The sequence below is a fragment of the Cibotium barometz genome, chromosome 6 (assembly GCF_041138505.1).
Source record: "Cibotium barometz isolate CiBa-2024 chromosome 6, ASM4113850v1, whole genome shotgun sequence".
In the NCBI taxonomy this organism is placed as follows: Eukaryota; Viridiplantae; Streptophyta; class Polypodiopsida; order Cyatheales; family Cibotiaceae; genus Cibotium; species Cibotium barometz.
The window spans coordinates 59,021,613-59,042,789 of NC_141051.1; the positions used below are offsets into that span (position 1 = coordinate 59,021,613).

Sequence of the window (21,177 nt, forward strand, 5' to 3'; positions counted from 1 at the left end):
GCCCACCAATCATGCAGGGACATGAACAACTTAATGCAAAAAACAACCAGCCTTGACATCCACAGTCTACACGATCCCTTATTGCAAATCAAGGTAGACACTTTAACGACCAGACCCACATGTCTGCGTAGTCCTTGTAAAGGCTCCTGGACACCTGTGATGGATGGGTGATGGATAGCTATCCAGGAGTCCGTGCATTTTCTCTCAACCACTTTCTCTTGACAGATCCACCAACACCGTCTGTGAAGCTCCCTTTAAACTAAATCCTTGTTTCAGAAATCTAAAACTAATTCACCTTAGTAAAACTTTCTCATCACAACAAAGCTTACTCTCCCAATGCTGTTTGATTCCTTGTGTTAAATGACATCTTGCTCTTAATTTTTACAATTTCAACACATTATACAATACAAAGAGCATTCCAATTTGACCAAATTTGATGTTTTGGAAAAATACAAACATCACTGTCAGCCTCAAACTTACTCCAGAAACTTTTCTGTGCAGCATCTCTATACAATCATCAATGCCCATCACAAGAGAGCTATCCAAGCTTCCATGGCATTTTCATAAGATTACAGACAAAACATGCAAGTTGAAACCAATAAGATTCCTAGAGAAGGCGAGGTCACTCCCTTGATTGACCAGCACGAGAAGAAAGGATAATTCCCACAATCAGACCATATAAAGCAAGTGCCTCTGCGAAAATGAGGATAAGTATCATGCCCACAAAAAGCTTGGGTTGCTGTGCATTTGCTCTGCAAGAAACAAAACAAACATATCAGAGACGAAAAAGTAGACTGCATACCATGACAAATAATTAATAGAGCAAATGTTTACATAATCTAAGGCCTTGCCACACAGCTCAACAACCAAAGAAGAAGCGACTACCTGACACCTGCATCACCAACGATACCAATGGCCATTCCAGCAGAAAGACCAGCTAAACCACAGGCAAGGCCAGATGACAGGTGCGCATAACCATCAAACAAATAATACGCTGTACTTGTGGGATTGATCCCCGTACTGATTATCACAGCTATGATCAAGCCATAGATACCCAGCACACCAGCCATAACAACTGGAACAATCGACTTCATCACCAGATCAGGCTTCACCACACCCATGGAGGCCACACCGACGCCACTTTTTGCAGTTCCGTAGGCAGCACCCATACCTATTTCATCAAAAATATCAACATTAGATGGAAACTGCATGCAACACACAAATACCACAAAGCATGCATGAGCTGCAGTAACTCTTGCTCAATTTTTTGGATACCATCATATCCATGAGAAATTCACGTGCAGAATTCTAGTTCAGAATGCCATATATGAACATTCTGTGAGCAAGACACCATAAACCCAACTTGCTTCTAGAACCATAAAAACTCAAAAGTGACCAAATCCCATTTGGGTGCCTTGAATGCAGAGAGGGACCTTCTGCCAAACCTGCAACATTTGTCAATGAGTTGGCAAACTGATGCTGAGTGAAGTAGTGCCGCTTCCAATCTTGTTTCTGAAACCCTTCTGAAAGTGAGTTTTGACTCCAATACCCTTTTGAAATCATACTCTCACTCATGGTTGAAGTAGCAACCACTGAATATGCATTATGCATAACTCTTTCATAATGTGCAAGCGGACGAACTGCAGGTGAGAAGAGGCGAAAACGGGCGGACGGAGGGCTTGGGCCCTGAGCTGTGGCGGACAGAGGACCTAGGTGGTGGAGCAATGGCGGACGTGAGCTCTGGGCGGCACAGCAGGGATGGCCAACGGTGGGCGGAGGCGGTCCTAGCTCCAGTAGAGCCGCCGGCCGGGAGGGGCGGCGGCGGTGATGGGCGCACTAGCGCCGCCGGTCGGGAGGCGCGTAGAGGCGGCGGCGGCCGCCTAGGCAGCACCGCAGTCGACTGGGCTGGGTGGAGGTGGTTGCTTGCACAGGAACGCTGCCGGCAAGGCGGAGGCAGCTGACGGGGCTGGGCTCCGGAAGGCAGGCGACAGACGGAATCTGCAACTTCGATGGAAATCTGCACGCGACGGATCCGGCCGACGGAAATTCACAGTTTGTTGCAGATTTCAGGGGTAGAGCTCCACAAGCAGCCCCCAGCTCTGATACCAATTGTTGGTGTTGGACTCACACACTCACACACAAACCTGCACATTAGGGTTAGGTGCAGGATGGAGAAGCTCACACACAGAAATGAGAGAGAGAGAGAGAGAGAGAGAGAGAGAGAGAGAGAGCCAAAAGTGTGGTAGCCACAAAATGCAAGTCAACCCTTGCATGTGTGCCACATCCATATAATATAGAAGTACAAAATATTATATGTAGAGTGTCCTTTCACACTTGATATCCAAGGAGAAAAACCACATGGGAAAAAGTGCCCTTGGTTAAGCCCTGTTCACACATAGCACTACCATAAGTGAGCATATGCCTACATCTCACCCTATGAACAGCATCACACCCTGACACGTCCAGTGCTCCTGCATCACAACAAAGACTCCAAACTATTTTCCAAAAGAGAACTCGCATCACAGCAGAGCATACCATACAGTCAACACACCTATACTAACCCTCTCTGCCTTCCAAGGGTACTATCCATCTGAGTGATGGATTCCCGAACCCCTGTCCAATCAGCAGCAAGGCTCTACCAAACATGTGACCATTCCTGTACCTTCTGCCTGCATGTGACCTATCTCCTGGCCAAACCAAAAACATGTTTCCTCGAGAAACCTACGACTTGTTTCCACATGAAACCCTTAGGCTTGTTTCCCCTTGAAACCTTTGTCCTGTTTCCATACAAAACCATTCACAACACCATTCAAAAACAATGCCAACAACGGCATACATCCAGTTACCTATTCCCTCATGAAACATCTGGAAACATAAATATGCCCATAACTGTAGGTCCCTCTGTTCCTTTCCAGCAGGAAGAAAACAATCTGCTTCATGAGCATGCAGCCATGCGAGCTTGCATCACTCCCATGCCAAGAAACACATCCAATTGACCTCTGTACTTGCAGCCAACCAAAACATCCCATAACCAGTCTCAAAACAGTCCTAGCTGTGCGCCTCCTTCAGCCCGCTCCTTCCCTTCCAAGAGAGTGAAAGACAGAGAGAGACCTGCTCAGCCATGCGCCGAGAGAGAGAGAGAGAGAGAGAGAGAGAGAGAGAGAGAAAGTTATATTAACGTCCACGGGAGGCCGAACCCGACCAATGGGACAGATCAGGTACATCCATTTACATTCCACTCTGGGTATCGATGCCAAAGAGGCATAAAACTGAAAAAAAAAAACTCAAAATGAACTAAGACTCTTAAGAGTTTAAATTACAATGAGAGAGAGAGAGAGAGAGAGAGAGAAATGAAATGATATATTAACGTCTCTAAGAGCCCATAGTGGTCTATGAGACCAAAACTGAGAGTACATCTGAAGTTGGTGTCTCATCAAAGAGAACAATACTGAAAAATGTATATCAGGTAGATCCCTGTATGCTGATCAGTTGAAGTGTTGCCCTCTCCTTAGATCAAGTATCTCCGCCATTGGGCTGTCTAGAATGGAGAGGTCGTAGAAGCGAGGTAGGCGCCTCCGATGCCGAGCAATAATGGCTCTGATCTGGCGATGGTGAGGATGCCGTGGTCGGGATCCTGGTGGGCATGGCCGACGGGCACGACGTAAGATAACTGCTCGATCAGTGGGTGACTCCCTGTGGTGGTCGGTGCCCTGATGGCCCAATGGAGGAGGTATCAAGAGGTGTGTGGGCTGGGTTGCTGGTGCTGGTGCCAAAGAAATCTGTCAGGGTCCTCTGTCTAGGTACATCATGGCTCGGCCTCCTATTTGCCAAGAGGGTCTCTCTGTGTCTCCTAGAAACAATCCCAGGCATCTCTGATCCTCCAACTCCATGACCCTACGTAACGGCCCAAAACCGCAGTGATGTCTCCCTCGGATCTCATAATAGACTGTACATCGGCACATGTAGTGTTCCTCTGTCTCCACCTCCTGGTAGCATAGCTGACAAATGCAGTCATCCATGATCTGATGCACATATCGCCCTGTCTCAATCCGCAGCTGGTGTGATGAGGTCCGGATCTGTCTAATGGCACAACGTATCCCATGTGATAGGTGTACATCCATGTACGCCGGGCAGGTGATAAAATCATCCGGTGAGAGGTGTATCTCCATCCTCTGTCAGTTGTATGGATGAGGTCAATGCCAATCGGGAGTACCTCTGCTGTGAGGGAGCTCCCATAGCCGCTGTAAAAAGGTAACTGGCTGGAATAGGGAAGCGTAACCGGCTCGCTGAAGCTCACGCCCCCCCCCCTCTCGCGCTGACTGCACGCCCTCCCCCCATTCCCGCCCTCGCGTCTACCCCCCCCCCCCCCCCCGCAGCACCTGCCCTCGCATTTGCCCCCCCTCCCCCACCTGGCTGTCCTGCGTGCCCCAACGCTGTAGCGCCTGCCGTCCCCTGCCCCTGCTCCTCTCCTTCGCGCCCTCCCTCCCTCCTTCAGCGCCCCGCCCCCCCTTTCGCCAGCCGTCGCCCTATCTTCCCCCCCACCCCCCTTTTTCACGCTGCTTCCGCCTCCCCCCTGGGTTTTTTTTGTCTTCGCCGCCTTACCCCCCACCTCCCCTTTTTTTTCTGGTTTTTCCGTCCCCTGGGGTTTACTTTTTGCCTTCCGCCTTCCCTCCTCCGTCCTTTGTGTGCAGCTCGGTTCTTGCAGGACTCTCCGCTTTCGCTCCGCCTTCAACATAGCTTCAGGCACTGATGGAGGCTCCTCCCGCCCCACCTCAGAGGGACTCTCCCACAGCCCCCTCGCCCGCCCCCTCGCCCGCCCCTGAGGATACCCCCATCAGGCTTTCTCTTTCGCCAGAAGAGGAAGCAAGCCTCACCGCAGAGGTGGAACGCCTCCAGGCACATTCCACCATCTGCCGTATAGTCGGCACTCGCCCCAGCAGAGGGGAGATCCGGGATCTTCTCCAGGCCCGCCTTCTTGCAGATGTGGGCAAGATCCCAGACATTCAGCTACTGGGCCGTGGACACTACCAGATCGAGTTCGAGACAGCCCAGAGCGTGGCCAAGGTCCTAGCCATGAGTCCCCTTGACATCAGGGGTGCTCGGGCATTCTTCAGACCTTGGCAGCATGGCTTTGACCCAACAGCGGCCGAGCAAGGAGAGCGCCTTTTCCATGTTACAGTTTGCTTCCCTGGACTCCGCCGTGAGTACCTTCTGCTCCTTTCTAGGCTAGGAGCATTGGTGGGTTCGGTGCTAGAGACTAGCCCCACAGCAGCTTCAGTGGTGGCCAGAGCAGCTGGGCTACCTTCGGTCAGAGTTTTGGTTCCTGACATCTCCTCCCTTCCGAAGGTCATTCAGCTACCTAGGATGGGGGGGGATGGATTGATCAGAGAGTGGAGTTCTCGAGGCTCCCGAACCAGTGCTTTATTTGCAGGCAGGTCGGCCATCTGGCCAAGGCCTGCCCTCGCAGGAGACCCCGACCTTCACCGCAACAGCAGGCCCCTGATGGCCCGCCCACAGATGCGGCTCCGCAGGCAGCCTCCAGGACACCTGCTCAGCCCACAGAGACCTCGGAGTGGCAGCCTGGACAGGGCACCGTCGAGGGAGACAGCCACAGCAGCACGCCCAGAGACCGATGCAGCAACAGCCACAGTCTCAGCATCACTGGGTTCCCGTGAGGAACAGCTTTGCTCCCCTCCAGGAGGAGACCCCTACGCCGACTGAGGACCAGGAGATGCCAGCACCCCCTCCTTCACCCCCCCCTCCCCCATCCCCCCCTCCCGCCTCGCTTCCACCTTCGCCTCCTCCTATCCCCGCTCCGGTTCCGGCAACGGCTCCTTCTCCACCCCCTTCTCCCCCCCCTCCTCCCCCCCCCCGCCCGCCTCGGCTCCCCGGGAGGCCCTGGCAATCCCCTGGCGTTCACCTGCAATCCGGAGGGCTCTGAGCACCGACCTTGCTCGAGCACCGCAGAGGAGACTTACCATGCCGATTCGGGCTTCACGGATATCATCTATCCGTAGTCGGCTGAGTCGTCTCGGCACTAGACAGCGCTCGGAGGCTTTTGATTACTCCTTCACACGGCTTTTTGGAGCAAACCCCCATGAGCCAGCACCCATCAGAGTTCATGTAGTGATAACTCCGGCCCGCGGGGAGGAGGCACTTGATTCAGCGGTGGCCTTCTCGTTCCCTCTCTGTGGCCCATGCGACCGGGAGTGGACTCTGGAGCTCGCTCTTAGCACTTTGAAGACTCAGGCAGTTGAATTTTCTCACCATGTGAGCGATCTGGAGGTGACAGATGTGATAGGCCAACTATGGGAGTTGGCCTCCCTTGGGACCGTTGCCCGAGAACCTATCTGGCTCACAGGACTGCCATCCCCTCTGGCAATGTGGAACACCACCAACAAACCTCCTGGGAGTTCTTCCCGATCTGTGTTCCTTGCCTTGGGCTTTGAATCCGTGTACTTTCCTATACCTTGGACCTGTACACCATCATCTGGGACTGAATCAGTGTTTAGCTTTGCTGAGCCTGATGCTCTCATACCAATGTAACACGCGGAAGCTCTGGGAGTCTTCTTTCAGCCCTAAACACTCCTGAAAACCATCTGATGCAAAAACGCAGATATAAAGAGAGAATAGAGAGTAGAGAGAGAGAGAGAGGTGCTGGAAATTCAGTATATTCTATGGTACAAAAAGGTACTTGTCTGCAGCCCTAGGCTGCCTTCTTGAAAAGGTGGAATACACCAAAACAGTCCTACATAGATGACCCATTCCCTAGTGGAATGAATGGTTAACACAATGAGCACTTGGGCCTATTTATAGGTCCCTTGGACACTTGGTAGACTAGCCATGCGCTTGGCCAGTCTTAAATGTATTAAATGCTTATTTAACTCAGCCAACTGGTCCTAATGCATGTCATGATGCGCTTTTCAGTTGCCTTGTCTTTTGGTACAGCCGACCACTCCAGTGTGCAGCCGACAGCACCTTTTCCTGCAACCGACAACCATCTGGTCTTCAGTTTGCTCTCCACGCCTGTCTCCAGTCTACCCTGCCACAAGTGCTCTATGCTCTATCATCCTGGTTCTACCTGGTTCATACTCTTTATCTAGCTGCCTCTTCTGGATCTAGCCCTGAGAATGTCCATGGCATCTATGATGCACATGACACAGAGGCAGAGCACCGGGCTACTTGTGGTGCTGCTTGCGAGGTTGTGTGGCTGCAGAGGCTGCTAGGCGAGATTGGGTTTCCACAGAAGGAGCCCCCAGTCATCCAGTGCGATAACCAGAGTTGTATAGCTATTGCTTGGAACCCGGTCTTCCATGCCCGAACCAAGCACATAGAGATACAGTATCACTTTGTACGTGAGAAGATCTTAGCTAGTGACATCTTCCTACTTTATTGTTCGACGGAGGACAATGCGGCAGACCTCTTCACGAAGTCTCTGCCTCCTCAGGCTACGCTCAGGTGGCACTCCAACTCCCTTGGGTTGATTGCACAACCAGGAGCTTAGAGGGGGTGTTAGAAGTTATCTCCTGTCTTAATCAGACACCAGGGCCTCTGTTGTGGGTGTGCCCGCCCTGTATAGGTGTTTTATCATTTTTCCTCACTCCCCGTATTTTTTCCCCATTTTTTCCCATTTTTCCATGGTGTGGATGGATGCTAGATGTTGGCAAGAGCCCATGGTGCTGGCCGACTGCACCTCATGTGCTCCTGGTGGCTGGCCGACTGCCTATGCTACAGTGGAGGTGCTGGTGGCTGGCCGACCTGTTTACACAGTCGTGGAGATATTCTATGCTGGCCGACCTGCTTGGAGATATTCTATGCTGGCCGACCTGCTTTCTTCAGTCGTGGAGCCCTCATGCGCTGGCCGACTACATCCATGGGGCATATAAATAGGCCCCATGCTCCCCACCATTGTATCATTCAATTTTCTGCGGGATCTTGTGTATAGAGAAGAGTTTACACGCCTATTTCTCTGTCTCTTGTGCTGTCTATTTTCTGCACTCTACTTGCTCTTGTGAGCCCAAGTTTGGTTATCATTTCCGCTGCATATTCTGACAGCTTCGCGAGGATCGGAGCATTCCTGGAATTTCACCCATTTCCCACATTCACACCCAAAGAGCCATCAAAAAAGAAGCATAGTGTGCGTTGTTATATGTTCGCTCTCAGTCTCATGCAGTTCAAGTAGCACCCACAAGGGAGCAGCGGATGGCTGGCCTTTTGTCTCAATACAGCAACATCATGCTGCGAGACGACCTCCCACCTCCTCTCCCACCTAGTAGACCTGAGGACCATCGCATAGAGTTGGTTCCTGGTTCAAAATCTCCAAGCAAGTTCCCCTACCGCCTTTCTAAGGCATCCGACCATCTTCCTCACCTTTTGCTGCTCCCATTCTGTTTGTCCAGAAGAAGGATGAGTCCGCACACTTATGTGTGGATTATAGGACCCTCAATAAGCTAACAGTGAAGAATAGATTCTCCATGCCCAATATAGAGTACATCCTTGGACGACTCAACGGTGCAAAGATTTTCTCTAAGATTGATCTTAAGAGTGGCTATTATCAGGTTCAGATCTTCGAGTCCGACATTCCAAAAACGGCCTTTAGGACCGAGCGTGGCCACTACGAATTTGTGGTGATGCTCACCAATGCACCAGTGATGTTCAGCAAAATGATGTCTCAGGTTTTTCGGGATCTCATTGGCAAATGCGTCTTCATCTTCTTAGATGGCATTCTTATCTTATCAGGGACTGCAGAGCAATATGAGTGAGATGTGACACAGGTTTGGCATTCTTATCTTCTTAGGTTTGGCAACTCTTGCAGGACAATGAGTTGTTTATCAATGCCAAGAAGAGTGAGTTTGGAGTACAAGAAATCCATTACCTGGGATATATCATCGATTCTTCAAATATTAGCCTCGACCCTGAAAAGGTGCAGGCCATTCTCAGTTGGATGTTCCCACTACAGCCTAGGAAATTCGCTCATTTGTGGGTCTTTGTTAGGCCCACAGGACCCACATGGAAAAGTTTTCTGACCTTGCAGTACCTCTTACTGACTTGCTCAAGGGTGTGAAGACTCGTCGTCAGAAAGTGTCCGTCCTCACGGACAAGGCTCTAGAGGCATTCCAGTCAATGAAGATCTGAGTCACCAGTTTTGAAGCTAGCATCATGGGATGATTCTTTCAAGGTGATTACGGATGCCAGTAACCTTGCCATTGGAGCTGTTTTACAACAAGATGGTAGGCCAATGGCTTATTATAGCCGCAAATTGAATAACGCTGAGAAGAATTATTCGGTGTATGACAAAGAGCTCTTGGGGGTGATGACCGCTCTTAAGCATTGGAAACACTTCCTTTACAGGAAGGACTTCACAGTTAAGACAGATCACCAGGCACTTAAACAGTTGCAAACCATGCCCAGTGCCCAATGGAGTGACAAGCAGTCCAAGCGAAGTCAATTGTTCCAACAATTTGAGGGAATGATTGAATACGTCCTGAGCAAAAATAACCCCGTTGTTGCCAATGCTCTTAGTCGAAAGGGCACTATTCAGACATCGCAGGAGTCCATTGTGCTAGAAATTCAAGGCAAATCAGTATGAAGGCACAATATCCGGATTCGGGAGAGTTTGGGACTCAATATCAGTTGGCCCTCAGTTTTAAACCAAGCCACTATAGAATACGTGATGGTTTGTTGTTTTTCAAGAACCGTCTTTGTGTACTCAAAGAAAACGCCAAGTTCTTCTCCACGATGCCCATGATTCTCTTGTTGGGGGTTATAGGGGTATCAACAATACCTTGGAGAAGTTAGAGAGGTCATTCTATTGGCCTAAGATGCAACGGGATGTCTACAAACATGTCCAATCATGCCAAATTTGTCCAAAAGTGAAAGTTCCTCATACCAAACAAGCAGGGTTTCTTCGGCCTTTGCCTATTCTTGAGGGACTCTTTCACGACATCAGTATGGACTTCGTAGGCCCTCTTCCCGCCTCAGTTGGATCTAGAAACACACAATGTATGACAATCGTTGACAGATTCAATAAGTTTTGCATAGCATTGTTTGACAATTTTGGGACTAAGTTACAGTTGTCCAACACATTTCATCCTCAAACAAATGGCCAAACAGAAATTTACAATCAATTGGCCTTTGACGTTCTCAAATCATACTGCCATGACCAGCAGTCGAAATGGGAACAAGATCTGTTCGTGGGATATCAAGGATTGGGATATGAATTATGGATCCTGAATTATTTGGCGATGCCAAGGAAACTTGCTTTTTCGACTCGAAGTCGACTTTGGCTATTTGTAAAGCTATGTACACTTTGAGTTTAGCAAAGTTTCTTTGCTTGTCATGCTTTTAAGTTGAGTGTTTTTGGATACCTAACCCTTGTATATTTGTAAAAGGAGAAATCATATGTTTTCTTAAGTTATTTCAAGAAAACAGTCTGGCTACAAGCCAAGAATAGCTTATATAGATATTCTCACTATGAGGATTGAGAGGCCAAAATGCCTATAACTACAACTTTGCCATTGGTATATGGACAACGTTTTTCAAATATCAAATTCTTTGTCTTGGATATCAATTATTTCTAATCAAGTATTAATTTGTTTATGACTTTATGCCATGAGTTACAGATTATGCATATGCTCATCTGTAGAGAATATCTTTTTCTCATCTAGACAACCCAAGGACCCATGATCATGTGGATTTAGGTAGTAAGCATGTATTGTGACTCTTAGCAAAGAATCTTGGGTAGATCCATTTAGTATATTTCATCATAAGGAGGTTCTTAACCTCATGGTGGCAAGGCCTACAGTCCAAGAGGTAAGAGGATACATAGCCTTGCTTGTGGAGGAGGGTGTGAGAACTGGATTATATGATTGGCGTTGTGCCTCGGATCCCGTGTTTGTATCTTGGATTATATGATGGTATTGCACCACTGAAATATTAAGCTCTCTCAGTCGGCACTCTCCCATTACATGACACGACTACAGATCAATATGATTCCAACAAAATGACATTTCTTAGCCCTTGAGAGGATGGATCAATTAGTCAAAGCAATCATATACCCATGACCAAATACCTTCCAAAGTCGATTCCCCCAATTAATGAGTTATAGTGGGGCCTGCATGGATGGACAAGTAGACGATTAGGCAATCCAGAGCCTCATGCTTCACATGTTTTCTAATGATTTTAGCTCATAGTATACCCTCTCTTTTTTTCCCTGTTGGGGGATCCTGCGTCACTGATTTTTTTCCTGCCCATAGGTACATAGAGAGCCCCGCCCGTAGGCAATGGTGCCTTCAGGTAGGCTTGCGGAGGCTCGAACCCAAGACCACCGTCCTGGGTGAGACCTTCTACCATCGGGCTGCAACTAAGTTGGCACATCAAAGTATACTTCATCACAATTTTAATCTTATTGCATCGCAAATGATAATTGCGCCTTGCCTTCAGCTTAAGTGCAACCTCTATACAGCACATGATGATCGTACATGCCAGGCGTCGTACAGGCGAGTCAACCGTTGTCCTAGGTGAGAGACCATACAGCGCTGGACATGCGTACAGTGATGCCCGTACATGCGAGTACCGTACGGAAGTGATCGTAAATTTCACAACAATAAGAAGACAGAGAGGGAGAAGAAAAGACGTACAGGAGAAGACGAGGGCTGCTGCAGCTCCAAGAAAACCGAAGAAGGGGGCCGTGGTGTCGCCGGTTGTCGACATCTCCGCAACAAGAAGGATGGCAATCACTCCCAGCGTACACCCGCCTGAAGACGAGAGGAGAGTTAGGGCTCACTCGTGCAGCAGAATCTGTTTGGGGCAGTGCTGCACGACGTGCACGTGAACCTGTAAAAATGCACAACACGTCGGGACCGACTGCTGCCAGTCGCCTCAACCGGCTGCGCATCCCCCCTAAAATAAATGGAGGAAGAGGAAAGGATCCTTTCATAGTACACGCTAAGAGAGAGGAATTAATCTCAATCTAGCAGTCATGTCATCCATGAGTTCACCTTTTTCTAGAGCTCACATTATTTAGATGCGAAGGGTTGTGAGGCCTCTATGCAAAGGGTTGTGAGGCCTCTGAAGGGATATGTCGTACAATTGGAACTAGATCTTGTTCCATCATATCGCCATCTATGGGGTGGCTTATGCTCTTTACCGACAGAAGCCATTGACATGATTGAGGCTTCCAACAAATGACCTACAACAATAGAGCAGTAGCCTGGTGGTAAAGGTGTCAAGATATATTAATAACAGGTTTTGTTAACGTGATCACGAAATTGTGAAGACGTTAATGAAATCCCTGATTGTGATTGGTTCACTTGTTTTGGTTCTTCGGTACTCCTCAAAATGATACCCATGTAACCATCAATGGAACTCGTATGCTACAGAATCGATGGGTCTACGACGATAAATTAACCGAGGTTTTGTCTCCTAATAGAGTAGCTGTCAGCCGAAGCTCAAAACATGGCTTGCCTCCCTTGCCAGAGACTTATCAAGTTTTAGAAACCTTTGTTGATCCCCCTTACTTTTTCAATACTAATACCTCATAGTTTTACTAGAACTCTACCATGTAAATAAATAAGAATTGAGTTGTATACATCAATCTTTGTAATCAACTGGTTTACTTGTAAATATTAAAGCTTGGAATAAAGGATTGGAATTCTCACATTTAGTGTTCTTGTGATTGTTATAAGACTAGGTAGCCTAAGTGTTATAATTCTAAACTTAATCTCACATTGATACAAGGGTCGTCAGCTTCTTGCTCCCAATGTATTATACACAGAGACACAGGAGAAGAAGCACCTGCTCAAACAAATGCAGCCTTCCTCATTCATTGAGATTGGCTCAAAAATTGAAAGAGATGCAGAAGTTTGGATTGAGGCTATGGATGACTATTTCTTAGCTCTGCACGCACAGGAGCTGGAAATCAATCCGTGCTTGCCAGGTCTCATCTCACTGGAGATACTAAACTTTGGTGGAAAGAATGGTGTCGAGACAAGTGGGTCATTGAATGTTCCCAAACCTGGAGTGACATTAAGCAAGCTATGAAGGACTGCTACCTTCCCCCGTCTCATGAATCCATTATGATGAATGAGCTCTTCAGCCTCTAATAGCTCAACTTAGATGAGTACTACTCAAAATTTGTCACACTTCGAAACTATGCTTCACCTATGACAACCACCCAATAGGTGGCCGATTTTTGCCAAGGGTTGAATGAGCCCCTAGACTCTCGCCTTGAAGCAAAGAGATCAACCAATTTGCAAGACGCTCTTACCCGAGCCAAAGCCATTGGTAAAAGAAGTAAAGAGTGGTTAAGTCAAGAAGAGATTCCATCCTTAGTCTAACCCAAGGGAATGCTTCCAAAGGAATTTCCAGCCAAACCCTCACAAATTTTTGCCATGGAGCCCTATGGGAAATAAAGGTGTTCTTATTGTCATGAAATAATGACACTGGCCACTTTAGAGTTGAATGCCCCAAACCTGCAAGACCCACTTTTAATCCTAATGTTATTCTACAAGGTGGACCCCAACGGCCGCCAAGTTGGACGAAGTGGTGGTGATGGACATGGCAAAGGCTGTGGACTGGTTGCTCACACTTGTGCCATGATTGGTGAACCAACTTTAGAGATGGAAGAAGAAGAGCAAGCCACCCTCCATGCAGATGTGCAACATCATCGCTCTTAAAACATTACCCAGAGTTTATGTCGAGATGAAGACATCTCGATTTTTTAAGAAGGAAAGGATGTAACATACCCATTGTAAATATACACAATATGGCATATCCATTGCAAGTATAGTTTAGCTAGTTCATTATGGTTGCATTTACTTGTTATTTTTTATCCATGAGAAGCTGCTAGTTTGAGGCAATTGAAAATTAAGCACTTTACATTCATTGGTTATTCCTTTGATCAGAAAGGTTATAGATGCTATAGGGATGTTGTGTTTAATGAGATAAGTAGCTGGTATATGACAAGGAACGATACAAAGAATCGAATGGGTCTCCTTAAATGCGGAGCAGCAATCATAGACACTTAGTGGACTAGGAGAGTCCTCTAGTATAGTGGGTCTAGTGTGAGACCTTGGTTAACCTCAAATGTAGAGTAGTAATCATAGACACTTAGTGGACTATGTGGCGGGTCTAATGTCAGACCATAGTTAGGTAGGTTGAGGCATAATGGTAGGCATCCTGATGTGTCTTGTGGTGGTATAGGTGCTAAAAATTCAGCAAGTTAAAAGGTCAATCAACCTTTTATACTACCTGATGTTTTAGCAGGTCACTTCTTTGTTGATGGAGATAGTGGCTCAAAATAGAGCCTCGATGTGAGGAGTTTAGGATCTTGAGTGTTGTTATACTTCGTGTACAAAGAGTCAAATTAGTGTTGAGAACACTTGACAACAACGACCTAGGTGTATGCAAGTCTACTAGAGTCAGTGGTGGATAGGTTAAGATATTATTGGTATATATCTCACCATTACGCATATATATGGTCAAAGCTATATAATAGATAGAGCTCACATGTTTCGAGGATGCACTTAGACATAAGCATTGGGAAGATGCTATATAATAGATAGAGCTCACATGTTTCGAGGATGCACTTAGACATAAGCATTGGGAAGATGCCATGGATGAAGGGATAGCTACATTAGATGCCAATGAGATAGGATTTTGGGCCTTTGCCTAACAAAAATAAGACAATTGGATGTAAGTGGGTCTACAAAGTGAAGCATAGTTCAGATGGTTCTCTGTTAGCAATGTGAAGCATAATTCAGATGGTTCTCTGTTAGAAATGTGAAGCATCTAAAGATCTATGTAGAATGCATCAATGTGTTCATTGGAAGCATCAAGAGGGTATTGCCTCGACTAGACTGTATACAAATCACCAGTGATAGTGTCAAGAAGCCCATGCACAAGAGGACTAAGCATGCGTGAACACGTTCCAAGGAAGAAGTATCGTTGAGTTTGACGTTAAAAAAAAACCTATATTCCCTCTCGATCTGATTTTTGAAAATTTTAAAAATAGGTTGGGCTTTTTGGCTTTTCTGATTTTCTGAAAATGTTGCTTTATATGTGATTTTTTTTAAAAAAATCGATCATCTGGATGTACGCTCTAGCCCGGCCAAGCCCCACATAGTCTTTGCTGCACAAAATCACTACCAACACAGCCATAGAGAACTAGCCATGTGGCCAGATTAAGGCAACCAAACCACAAAATGACGAGCAGTACCAACCACAGCATTGACCACACCACACAAGCACAAATTGCAGGTGGCAGATTAAGGCAACCAAACCACAAAATGACGAGCAGCACCAACCATAGCATTGACCACACAAGCACAAATTGCAGGTGGGCTTCAAGCTTGAGTCAGCTAACAAGCAAGGCTCTTAAGACACCTCCACTAGCCAAGAAACTCATGCATGTTGGTAAAGCCTTGTGCCAAGTGTATAAACTATGCTCTTTAAGATTCTCTGCACATAGCCATGCACCCACTTGGTGATGATGATGACGATGACGATGATGACAGCTTGTTAGTGATGATGACCTTGATGATGATGATGACGATGATGACGGCTTGTTCATGTTGATGATGATATATCTTCAACCAATATGCATTGATGTGATTTGAATGAAGAGTGTTGAGAAGATAGGAACCATTTTGAAAACTTCTTGTGTATTATAAACAATCCTTCCCAATGAATAAGAAGCTTCTTATCCTTGCAGTTATCCAAATGATTGTCATATCTCAAGACCAAGTCACCTTGCTCAATAGCCACCTTCTTCTTGAATTTGTCATCAAACAAGATCTTTGAACGTGCAGCCCGCTTCTCAAATCATTCCAAAGCATGTTCTCGATCATCCTTTAACACATGTAGTTGATGAAGCCGTTGTTTCAACACCTCTTGATCTCCTTATCCATGAGTAAAAGCTATCCACAAGCTAGGAACCTTGAGCTCACTAGGAAGAATGTCATCCATACCATAGACAAGGTGGAAAGGAGTAAACCCCAAAGCCACCTTACGTGTTGTGTGCGATAAGACCACAAAGCATGAAGATAATCCCAAAGACGAGGCTTGTCCTTGAAAATCTTAGAAATAATGCCACACAAGATCCAAATGGTCTTCTCAACTAACCCATTGCATTGTGGATAGTAAGGAGATGAGCATCAATGTTAGATAGCGATCAATTCTCCCAAATGCTCACTGCCACGAAAACCTGGCCCATTGTCGGTAAGAATCTCCAAAAGTGTACCAAAATGAGAGCACACAGTCTCCACAAGAAACTTCACCACTGTCTTGGTAGTAGCGGATAACCTTAGCTTCGGTCCATCGTGTCATGCAATCTGTAGCCATAAGTATGTATACCTTTCTAGTAGAAGAACAAGGAAGTGGGCCAATAAAATCAACCCCCCACTTCTCCAATGGTGCAAACGCAAGTATAGGATTCTAAAGGACTCCAAACCAATCCCTAATGTGGATAAAGCGACCTTAACGTAGAGAAGTCTCTTGGACAACTCATCAGCTTTTGAGTTCTTCACACACCATATACATCTCATGAATCGCCACACGATCAAGAATCTCATCTTGGAAAGGAAGAGGATGATGATCCCTTTTGTTGTAAAATTAAGAGGTCAAAAATTAACAAATATGTGCCACTTATCCCCCTTCTTTGGAGACACCAACACCGTGGTGAAGCCCATTCCACCAACACGGGTGAAATCCATTCCACCAAATTCTCCACAAGAAAGATAAAGCCCGTTTTCTCAAAACTCATATCAATCTCTATCTTCAAGACATCATGTTGCACGGTCCACAATCTTCAAAGTCGTCAGCAGACCATGGGCTTTGCCTCTTGTGGTCAATCATAGTCACTCGTAATAAGATCCATGTACTGCATAGCAAAGATTTGGGAAAACCATCAATCATATCAAGGTAATCCTTCTCTTCCTCCGTCAAAGAGGATCCAAGCATCTTTGCATTGTTAGTCCTCCTCTCATGTGCTGGTATGGTATCCCTATCTAAAGCATCAAGATGAACCCCAAACACATCCATATAAATCTTGTTTTGTGAGCAAGGAATCCTCTTCCTAAGAAGAGCTAGTAGCACTAGTGTCATACTCTCCACTATCATAGGAGGTCTCCTCCTCCAACTCTTGAGCACACCTACTTCGAATGTTATACCTTATTCGATGGTCACCATATTGCATAAGAAAATCTCTAATCTTCCACTTTTGGTTCATGTTTACTTGCCACATCCAAGGCCTTCCTAAGATGAGGGTAGGCAACTCGATTTGCCTTGGTAAGGATAACCTGAAATCAAAAGGCACTTGCATACCACATATCACCTGAAAATCCAAAGGCACTTGCATACCACATATAATGTGAAAATCCAAAGGCACTTGCATACTATGTATATCAATGTTAAGCTTCATCACCCCAAGAGATTGCACACGAGAATTATTGGCCAAATTGATTTGAGAAGAAGAAGGTTAATGACAATAAAGCCCAAGATATTCCATGGTATGTTGCCTCATGAGATTCACGGCCACTCCTCCCGCAATGTAGGCTTTGCGAACAATCAAGCCCTCAATAATCACATCAATCAATGACAAATCATCATGAAAATGGATTGTAAGATCACTTGCCTCTTTGTGAACTCCCTTAGACTGTTGCTTGGATGACCTTGTACTAATAGCTCATGACCTTGTACTAATAACTCATGAGATTCATGGCCACTCCTCCCTCAATGTAGGCTTTGCAAATAATCAAGCTTTGAATAATCACATCAATCAATGGCAAATCATCATGAAAATGGATCATAAGATCACTTGCCTCTCCTCCCTCAATGTAGGCTCTGCAAATAATCAAGCCCTGAATAATCACATCAATCAATGGCAAATCATCATGAAAATGGATCATAAGATCACTTGCCTCTTTGTGAACTCCCTTAGACCGTCGCTTGGATGACCTTGTACTAATAGCTCATGACCTTGTACTAATAACTCATGACCATTGTTTCCTCATGTTTGGACTAATAGCCCAAAATCTGTGGACATGTCCACTCTGAGTGTTCGTAGATTCTCCATCAAGTCATAGGCCTTGACATCAGGACAAAGCTCAAAATCACCCAATCTAATCTTCCTCCTATAACTCTTCTTCTTGCACTTCCATGCTGCACGAGAAGTTTTAGCCTATTCTGTTTTGGCCTCCACTCAAGCACGAGTTCTTTTACCCACAAGAACCTCCAACTCAACTTGTTTGAACTACTTCTTGAAGCTATCTCCTCAATAGACATGCCCAAAGCATGAGCTCCTAGCATCATAGAATACACGAGAGCCTTGGACAATTGGGATGCACATGGCCACGTTCTCGACAATGAAAACACTCCACATAGACTACCCCCCTTCTCTAGGTTGGATGTTTCCGGGTCGTTGTTGTTTGCTGCAAACTCATTAACCAAGAAATCCAGTGAACTTTCACTTTGAGGAGCAACAAACTGCAACATTTGTGTGCGAAGATGATTGAGGATGCAAAACCAACCCACCACATCTTTGTATCTTTCTACTCAAAATTTTGAATGATGCCTTGAAGAATGGTCAACCTTCCTCCTCAAACTTTACTTTGTAATGTGGGGTGCTTCATAAAGATAACCTCAAGACTAGGAGCAGCGGTTTGGGCCGTTGCTTGTTGATCTTGAGCCATCACTCCCTCAAAATGGGCATATTTGTGATTAAACTTTTCCCCACAAACTCCTGCATAGATTTCGTAGGAGCCCTTTGATAAAGCCTAAATTTCCATCCATAACTATGTAGGGCCTAAACCTTGTAAGGAAAGCATGTACCAATGCATCCTAATCATTACAAATAGCTTGGGGCAAAGAAAAGCACCAAGCTAAAGTAGCCAATATTTGAAGATTTTACGTTTTCTTGAACACTCCATCAATCTTTGACACTCATATGCATATACTTCGCAAGAAACACATCCACTAACAAAGGACCATTGGGCACCATCCATGTTAGAAAAAGTATAGAGAATCACTATAAACGGCAGTAATCTGCGTCGAAGAGAGGCTTCCATGTTCATCGCCCCAAAAATAAGACGCGCTTGAGGATCTATGTAGAATGCGTCAATGTGTTCGTTGGAAGCAAAAATAGGGTATTGCCCCAACTAGACTACACGCAAATCACTAAGTGATAGTGTCTCGTCCTTGAATCATTATAAAAAATTGATGTCGCGAGAGAAGCTTATTTACACATAGTCGCACACCCTCTTGGTGATGATGACCTTGATGACAATGATGATGACATCGAGAGATGACTTGTTAGTGATGACCCCCCTGTGCTCAGTAGCCACAAACACATAGTATCTCTTGTAACACAAGATGTTCAAGCACTCTCTCTCTCATGTGCTTGTACAATCGACTATTGAGGAATAACAAACTCTTTTCTTGAGCTTAAAAAATACAATCTTTTCTCCTTATTTACTTAATAAAAAAGCTTATATACCTCCTTCTTCCATACAATCTCTCCTTGATTATCTTCCAAAATAATGTTATCTTTTTTCTAAAATAATGATTCTCGTCCCTTTATAAATAGGCCACAAGTTTTTTATAGCCAAACCTTAAACCTTAGCTTTCTTTAAAATATATTTAAAAAAACTCCCTAATCTTCTCCAAATATGACTTAAAAAAACTAAACTCAGCCTTCTATAGGATGTAATGCCAAACATCTACAAGAAAACACGATGACATCCGATGAAGAATTGGGGAAAAGATCGCCTAATGGGAGTTTGTCGAGATCCAAAATAACCCGACACCAAACTGGATGGAAATGCAACAACTCTAAACAAAAAAGAGAAAAGTTGATGTAGATGATCATGTGTGTGCACATGTTTCTAGCCGAACGTGCATCAAAACCTGAGGAAAAAAATCCCATCACAGTAGGGTACAAGGAAAGATCGGACATATGTTAGATATATGGTAGTACTACACTATGAGGACATGCCATGGGTAATTTTGTCCCATTGGGTTTTTCCCCATGGCCATCCAGGTGTGAACGTGTACCTGAGGGTTAACTAGTACTTTCTCTTTCTACCTATAGAGAGCCTCATCTCTCTCCTTTGAGCTTGCCAATATCTCTCATGCTCTACATTCTTGTGTTCTTGTCTTTGAGCATTGTGTTTATGTGAGTCCAGCTCTCCATTCTGTGCAAGCCAACAGTGGTTTTAGAGTAAGCTTTTCAATAGCCTATTTTTTGGTTTTCTCTGCTTTGTGTTTAAGCTTTACATAGCTTGTGTTCAAGCTTTCCACAACTTGTTTTACTTAATTTTTTATCAGGTGGTTACACCACTTTATCACTCCAAGTTGATGTGCTACTTGAAGCTTTCCATTAAAGCTTTCTTTCTCTATGAACAGTGAAGGAGGCTTCCTCTTCTTGAATAAACTCTCGTACTTCAAGCAATAGCTCTATTACAGTCGTTTAACTCCTCACCAACAATAAGTGATTCACCTAAAGCAGTGGTTGGATTATTTTTTCATAGGTGGATCGTCTCACTCAGTCAGATCATTTAGTCAGATTATTTCAACAATGCAAATGATTCGACACCACTTTTCCACTGCTTCACTAGCCAGCTGACGACATGTGGCAGATACAATCACCCATTTCTACGATTGTTTTTATCTTGGATCATTTTTTAGTGTAATTTCATGATTCTGTGATTGTTTTTAGGTTTCTAATTGGTTGAATTGCCTATTTCAATCTTTGACTGATTCTACTTTTTGACCAATTCCACATTTTCCTCGATTCCACTTTTTGGCAATTCCACTTTGATGGATTGCTTAATGCCACCTTTCTCGTAATTTTAGAAGTCAGATCATTCAATGATCCTACTCCACCAATCCTACTTTGATGATCCAACTGCACCGATTTAACTTTTGGATTACCCAATTAAGCGTGAACTAATTTTGGTATTTTACCAACGTAGGGTTTTAATTAGAAACATTTACTGTATTTGACAGTGATCCTACTCCACCAATCCTACTTTGATGATCCAACTCCACCGATTTAACTTTTGGATTGTCCGATTAAGCGTGAACTAATTTTGATATTTTACCAAAGTAGGGCGTGAACTAATTTTGGTATTTTACCAAAGTAGGGTTTTAATCAGAAACATTTACTGGCTTTGACAATTG

General features: G+C 45.3%; 1 protein-coding gene across 1 annotated transcript; it reads right to left on the bottom strand.

Moving 5' to 3' along the window:
- Nucleotides 1–400: 400 nt before the first annotated feature.
- LOC147637911 (V-type proton ATPase 16 kDa proteolipid subunit-like) lies at nt 401–11,923 on the bottom strand. Its single transcript, XM_086799753.1, has 3 exons — nt 11,640–11,923; nt 886–1,171; nt 401–752 (listed from the first exon to the last, which is right to left on the bottom strand). Exons 1-3 carry the CDS (start codon nt 11,710–11,712, stop codon nt 623–625), a joined length of 489 nt encoding a protein of 162 aa, XP_086655879.1. The 5' UTR covers nt 11,713–11,923; the 3' UTR covers nt 401–622.
- Nucleotides 11,924–21,177: the final 9,254 nt, after the last annotated feature.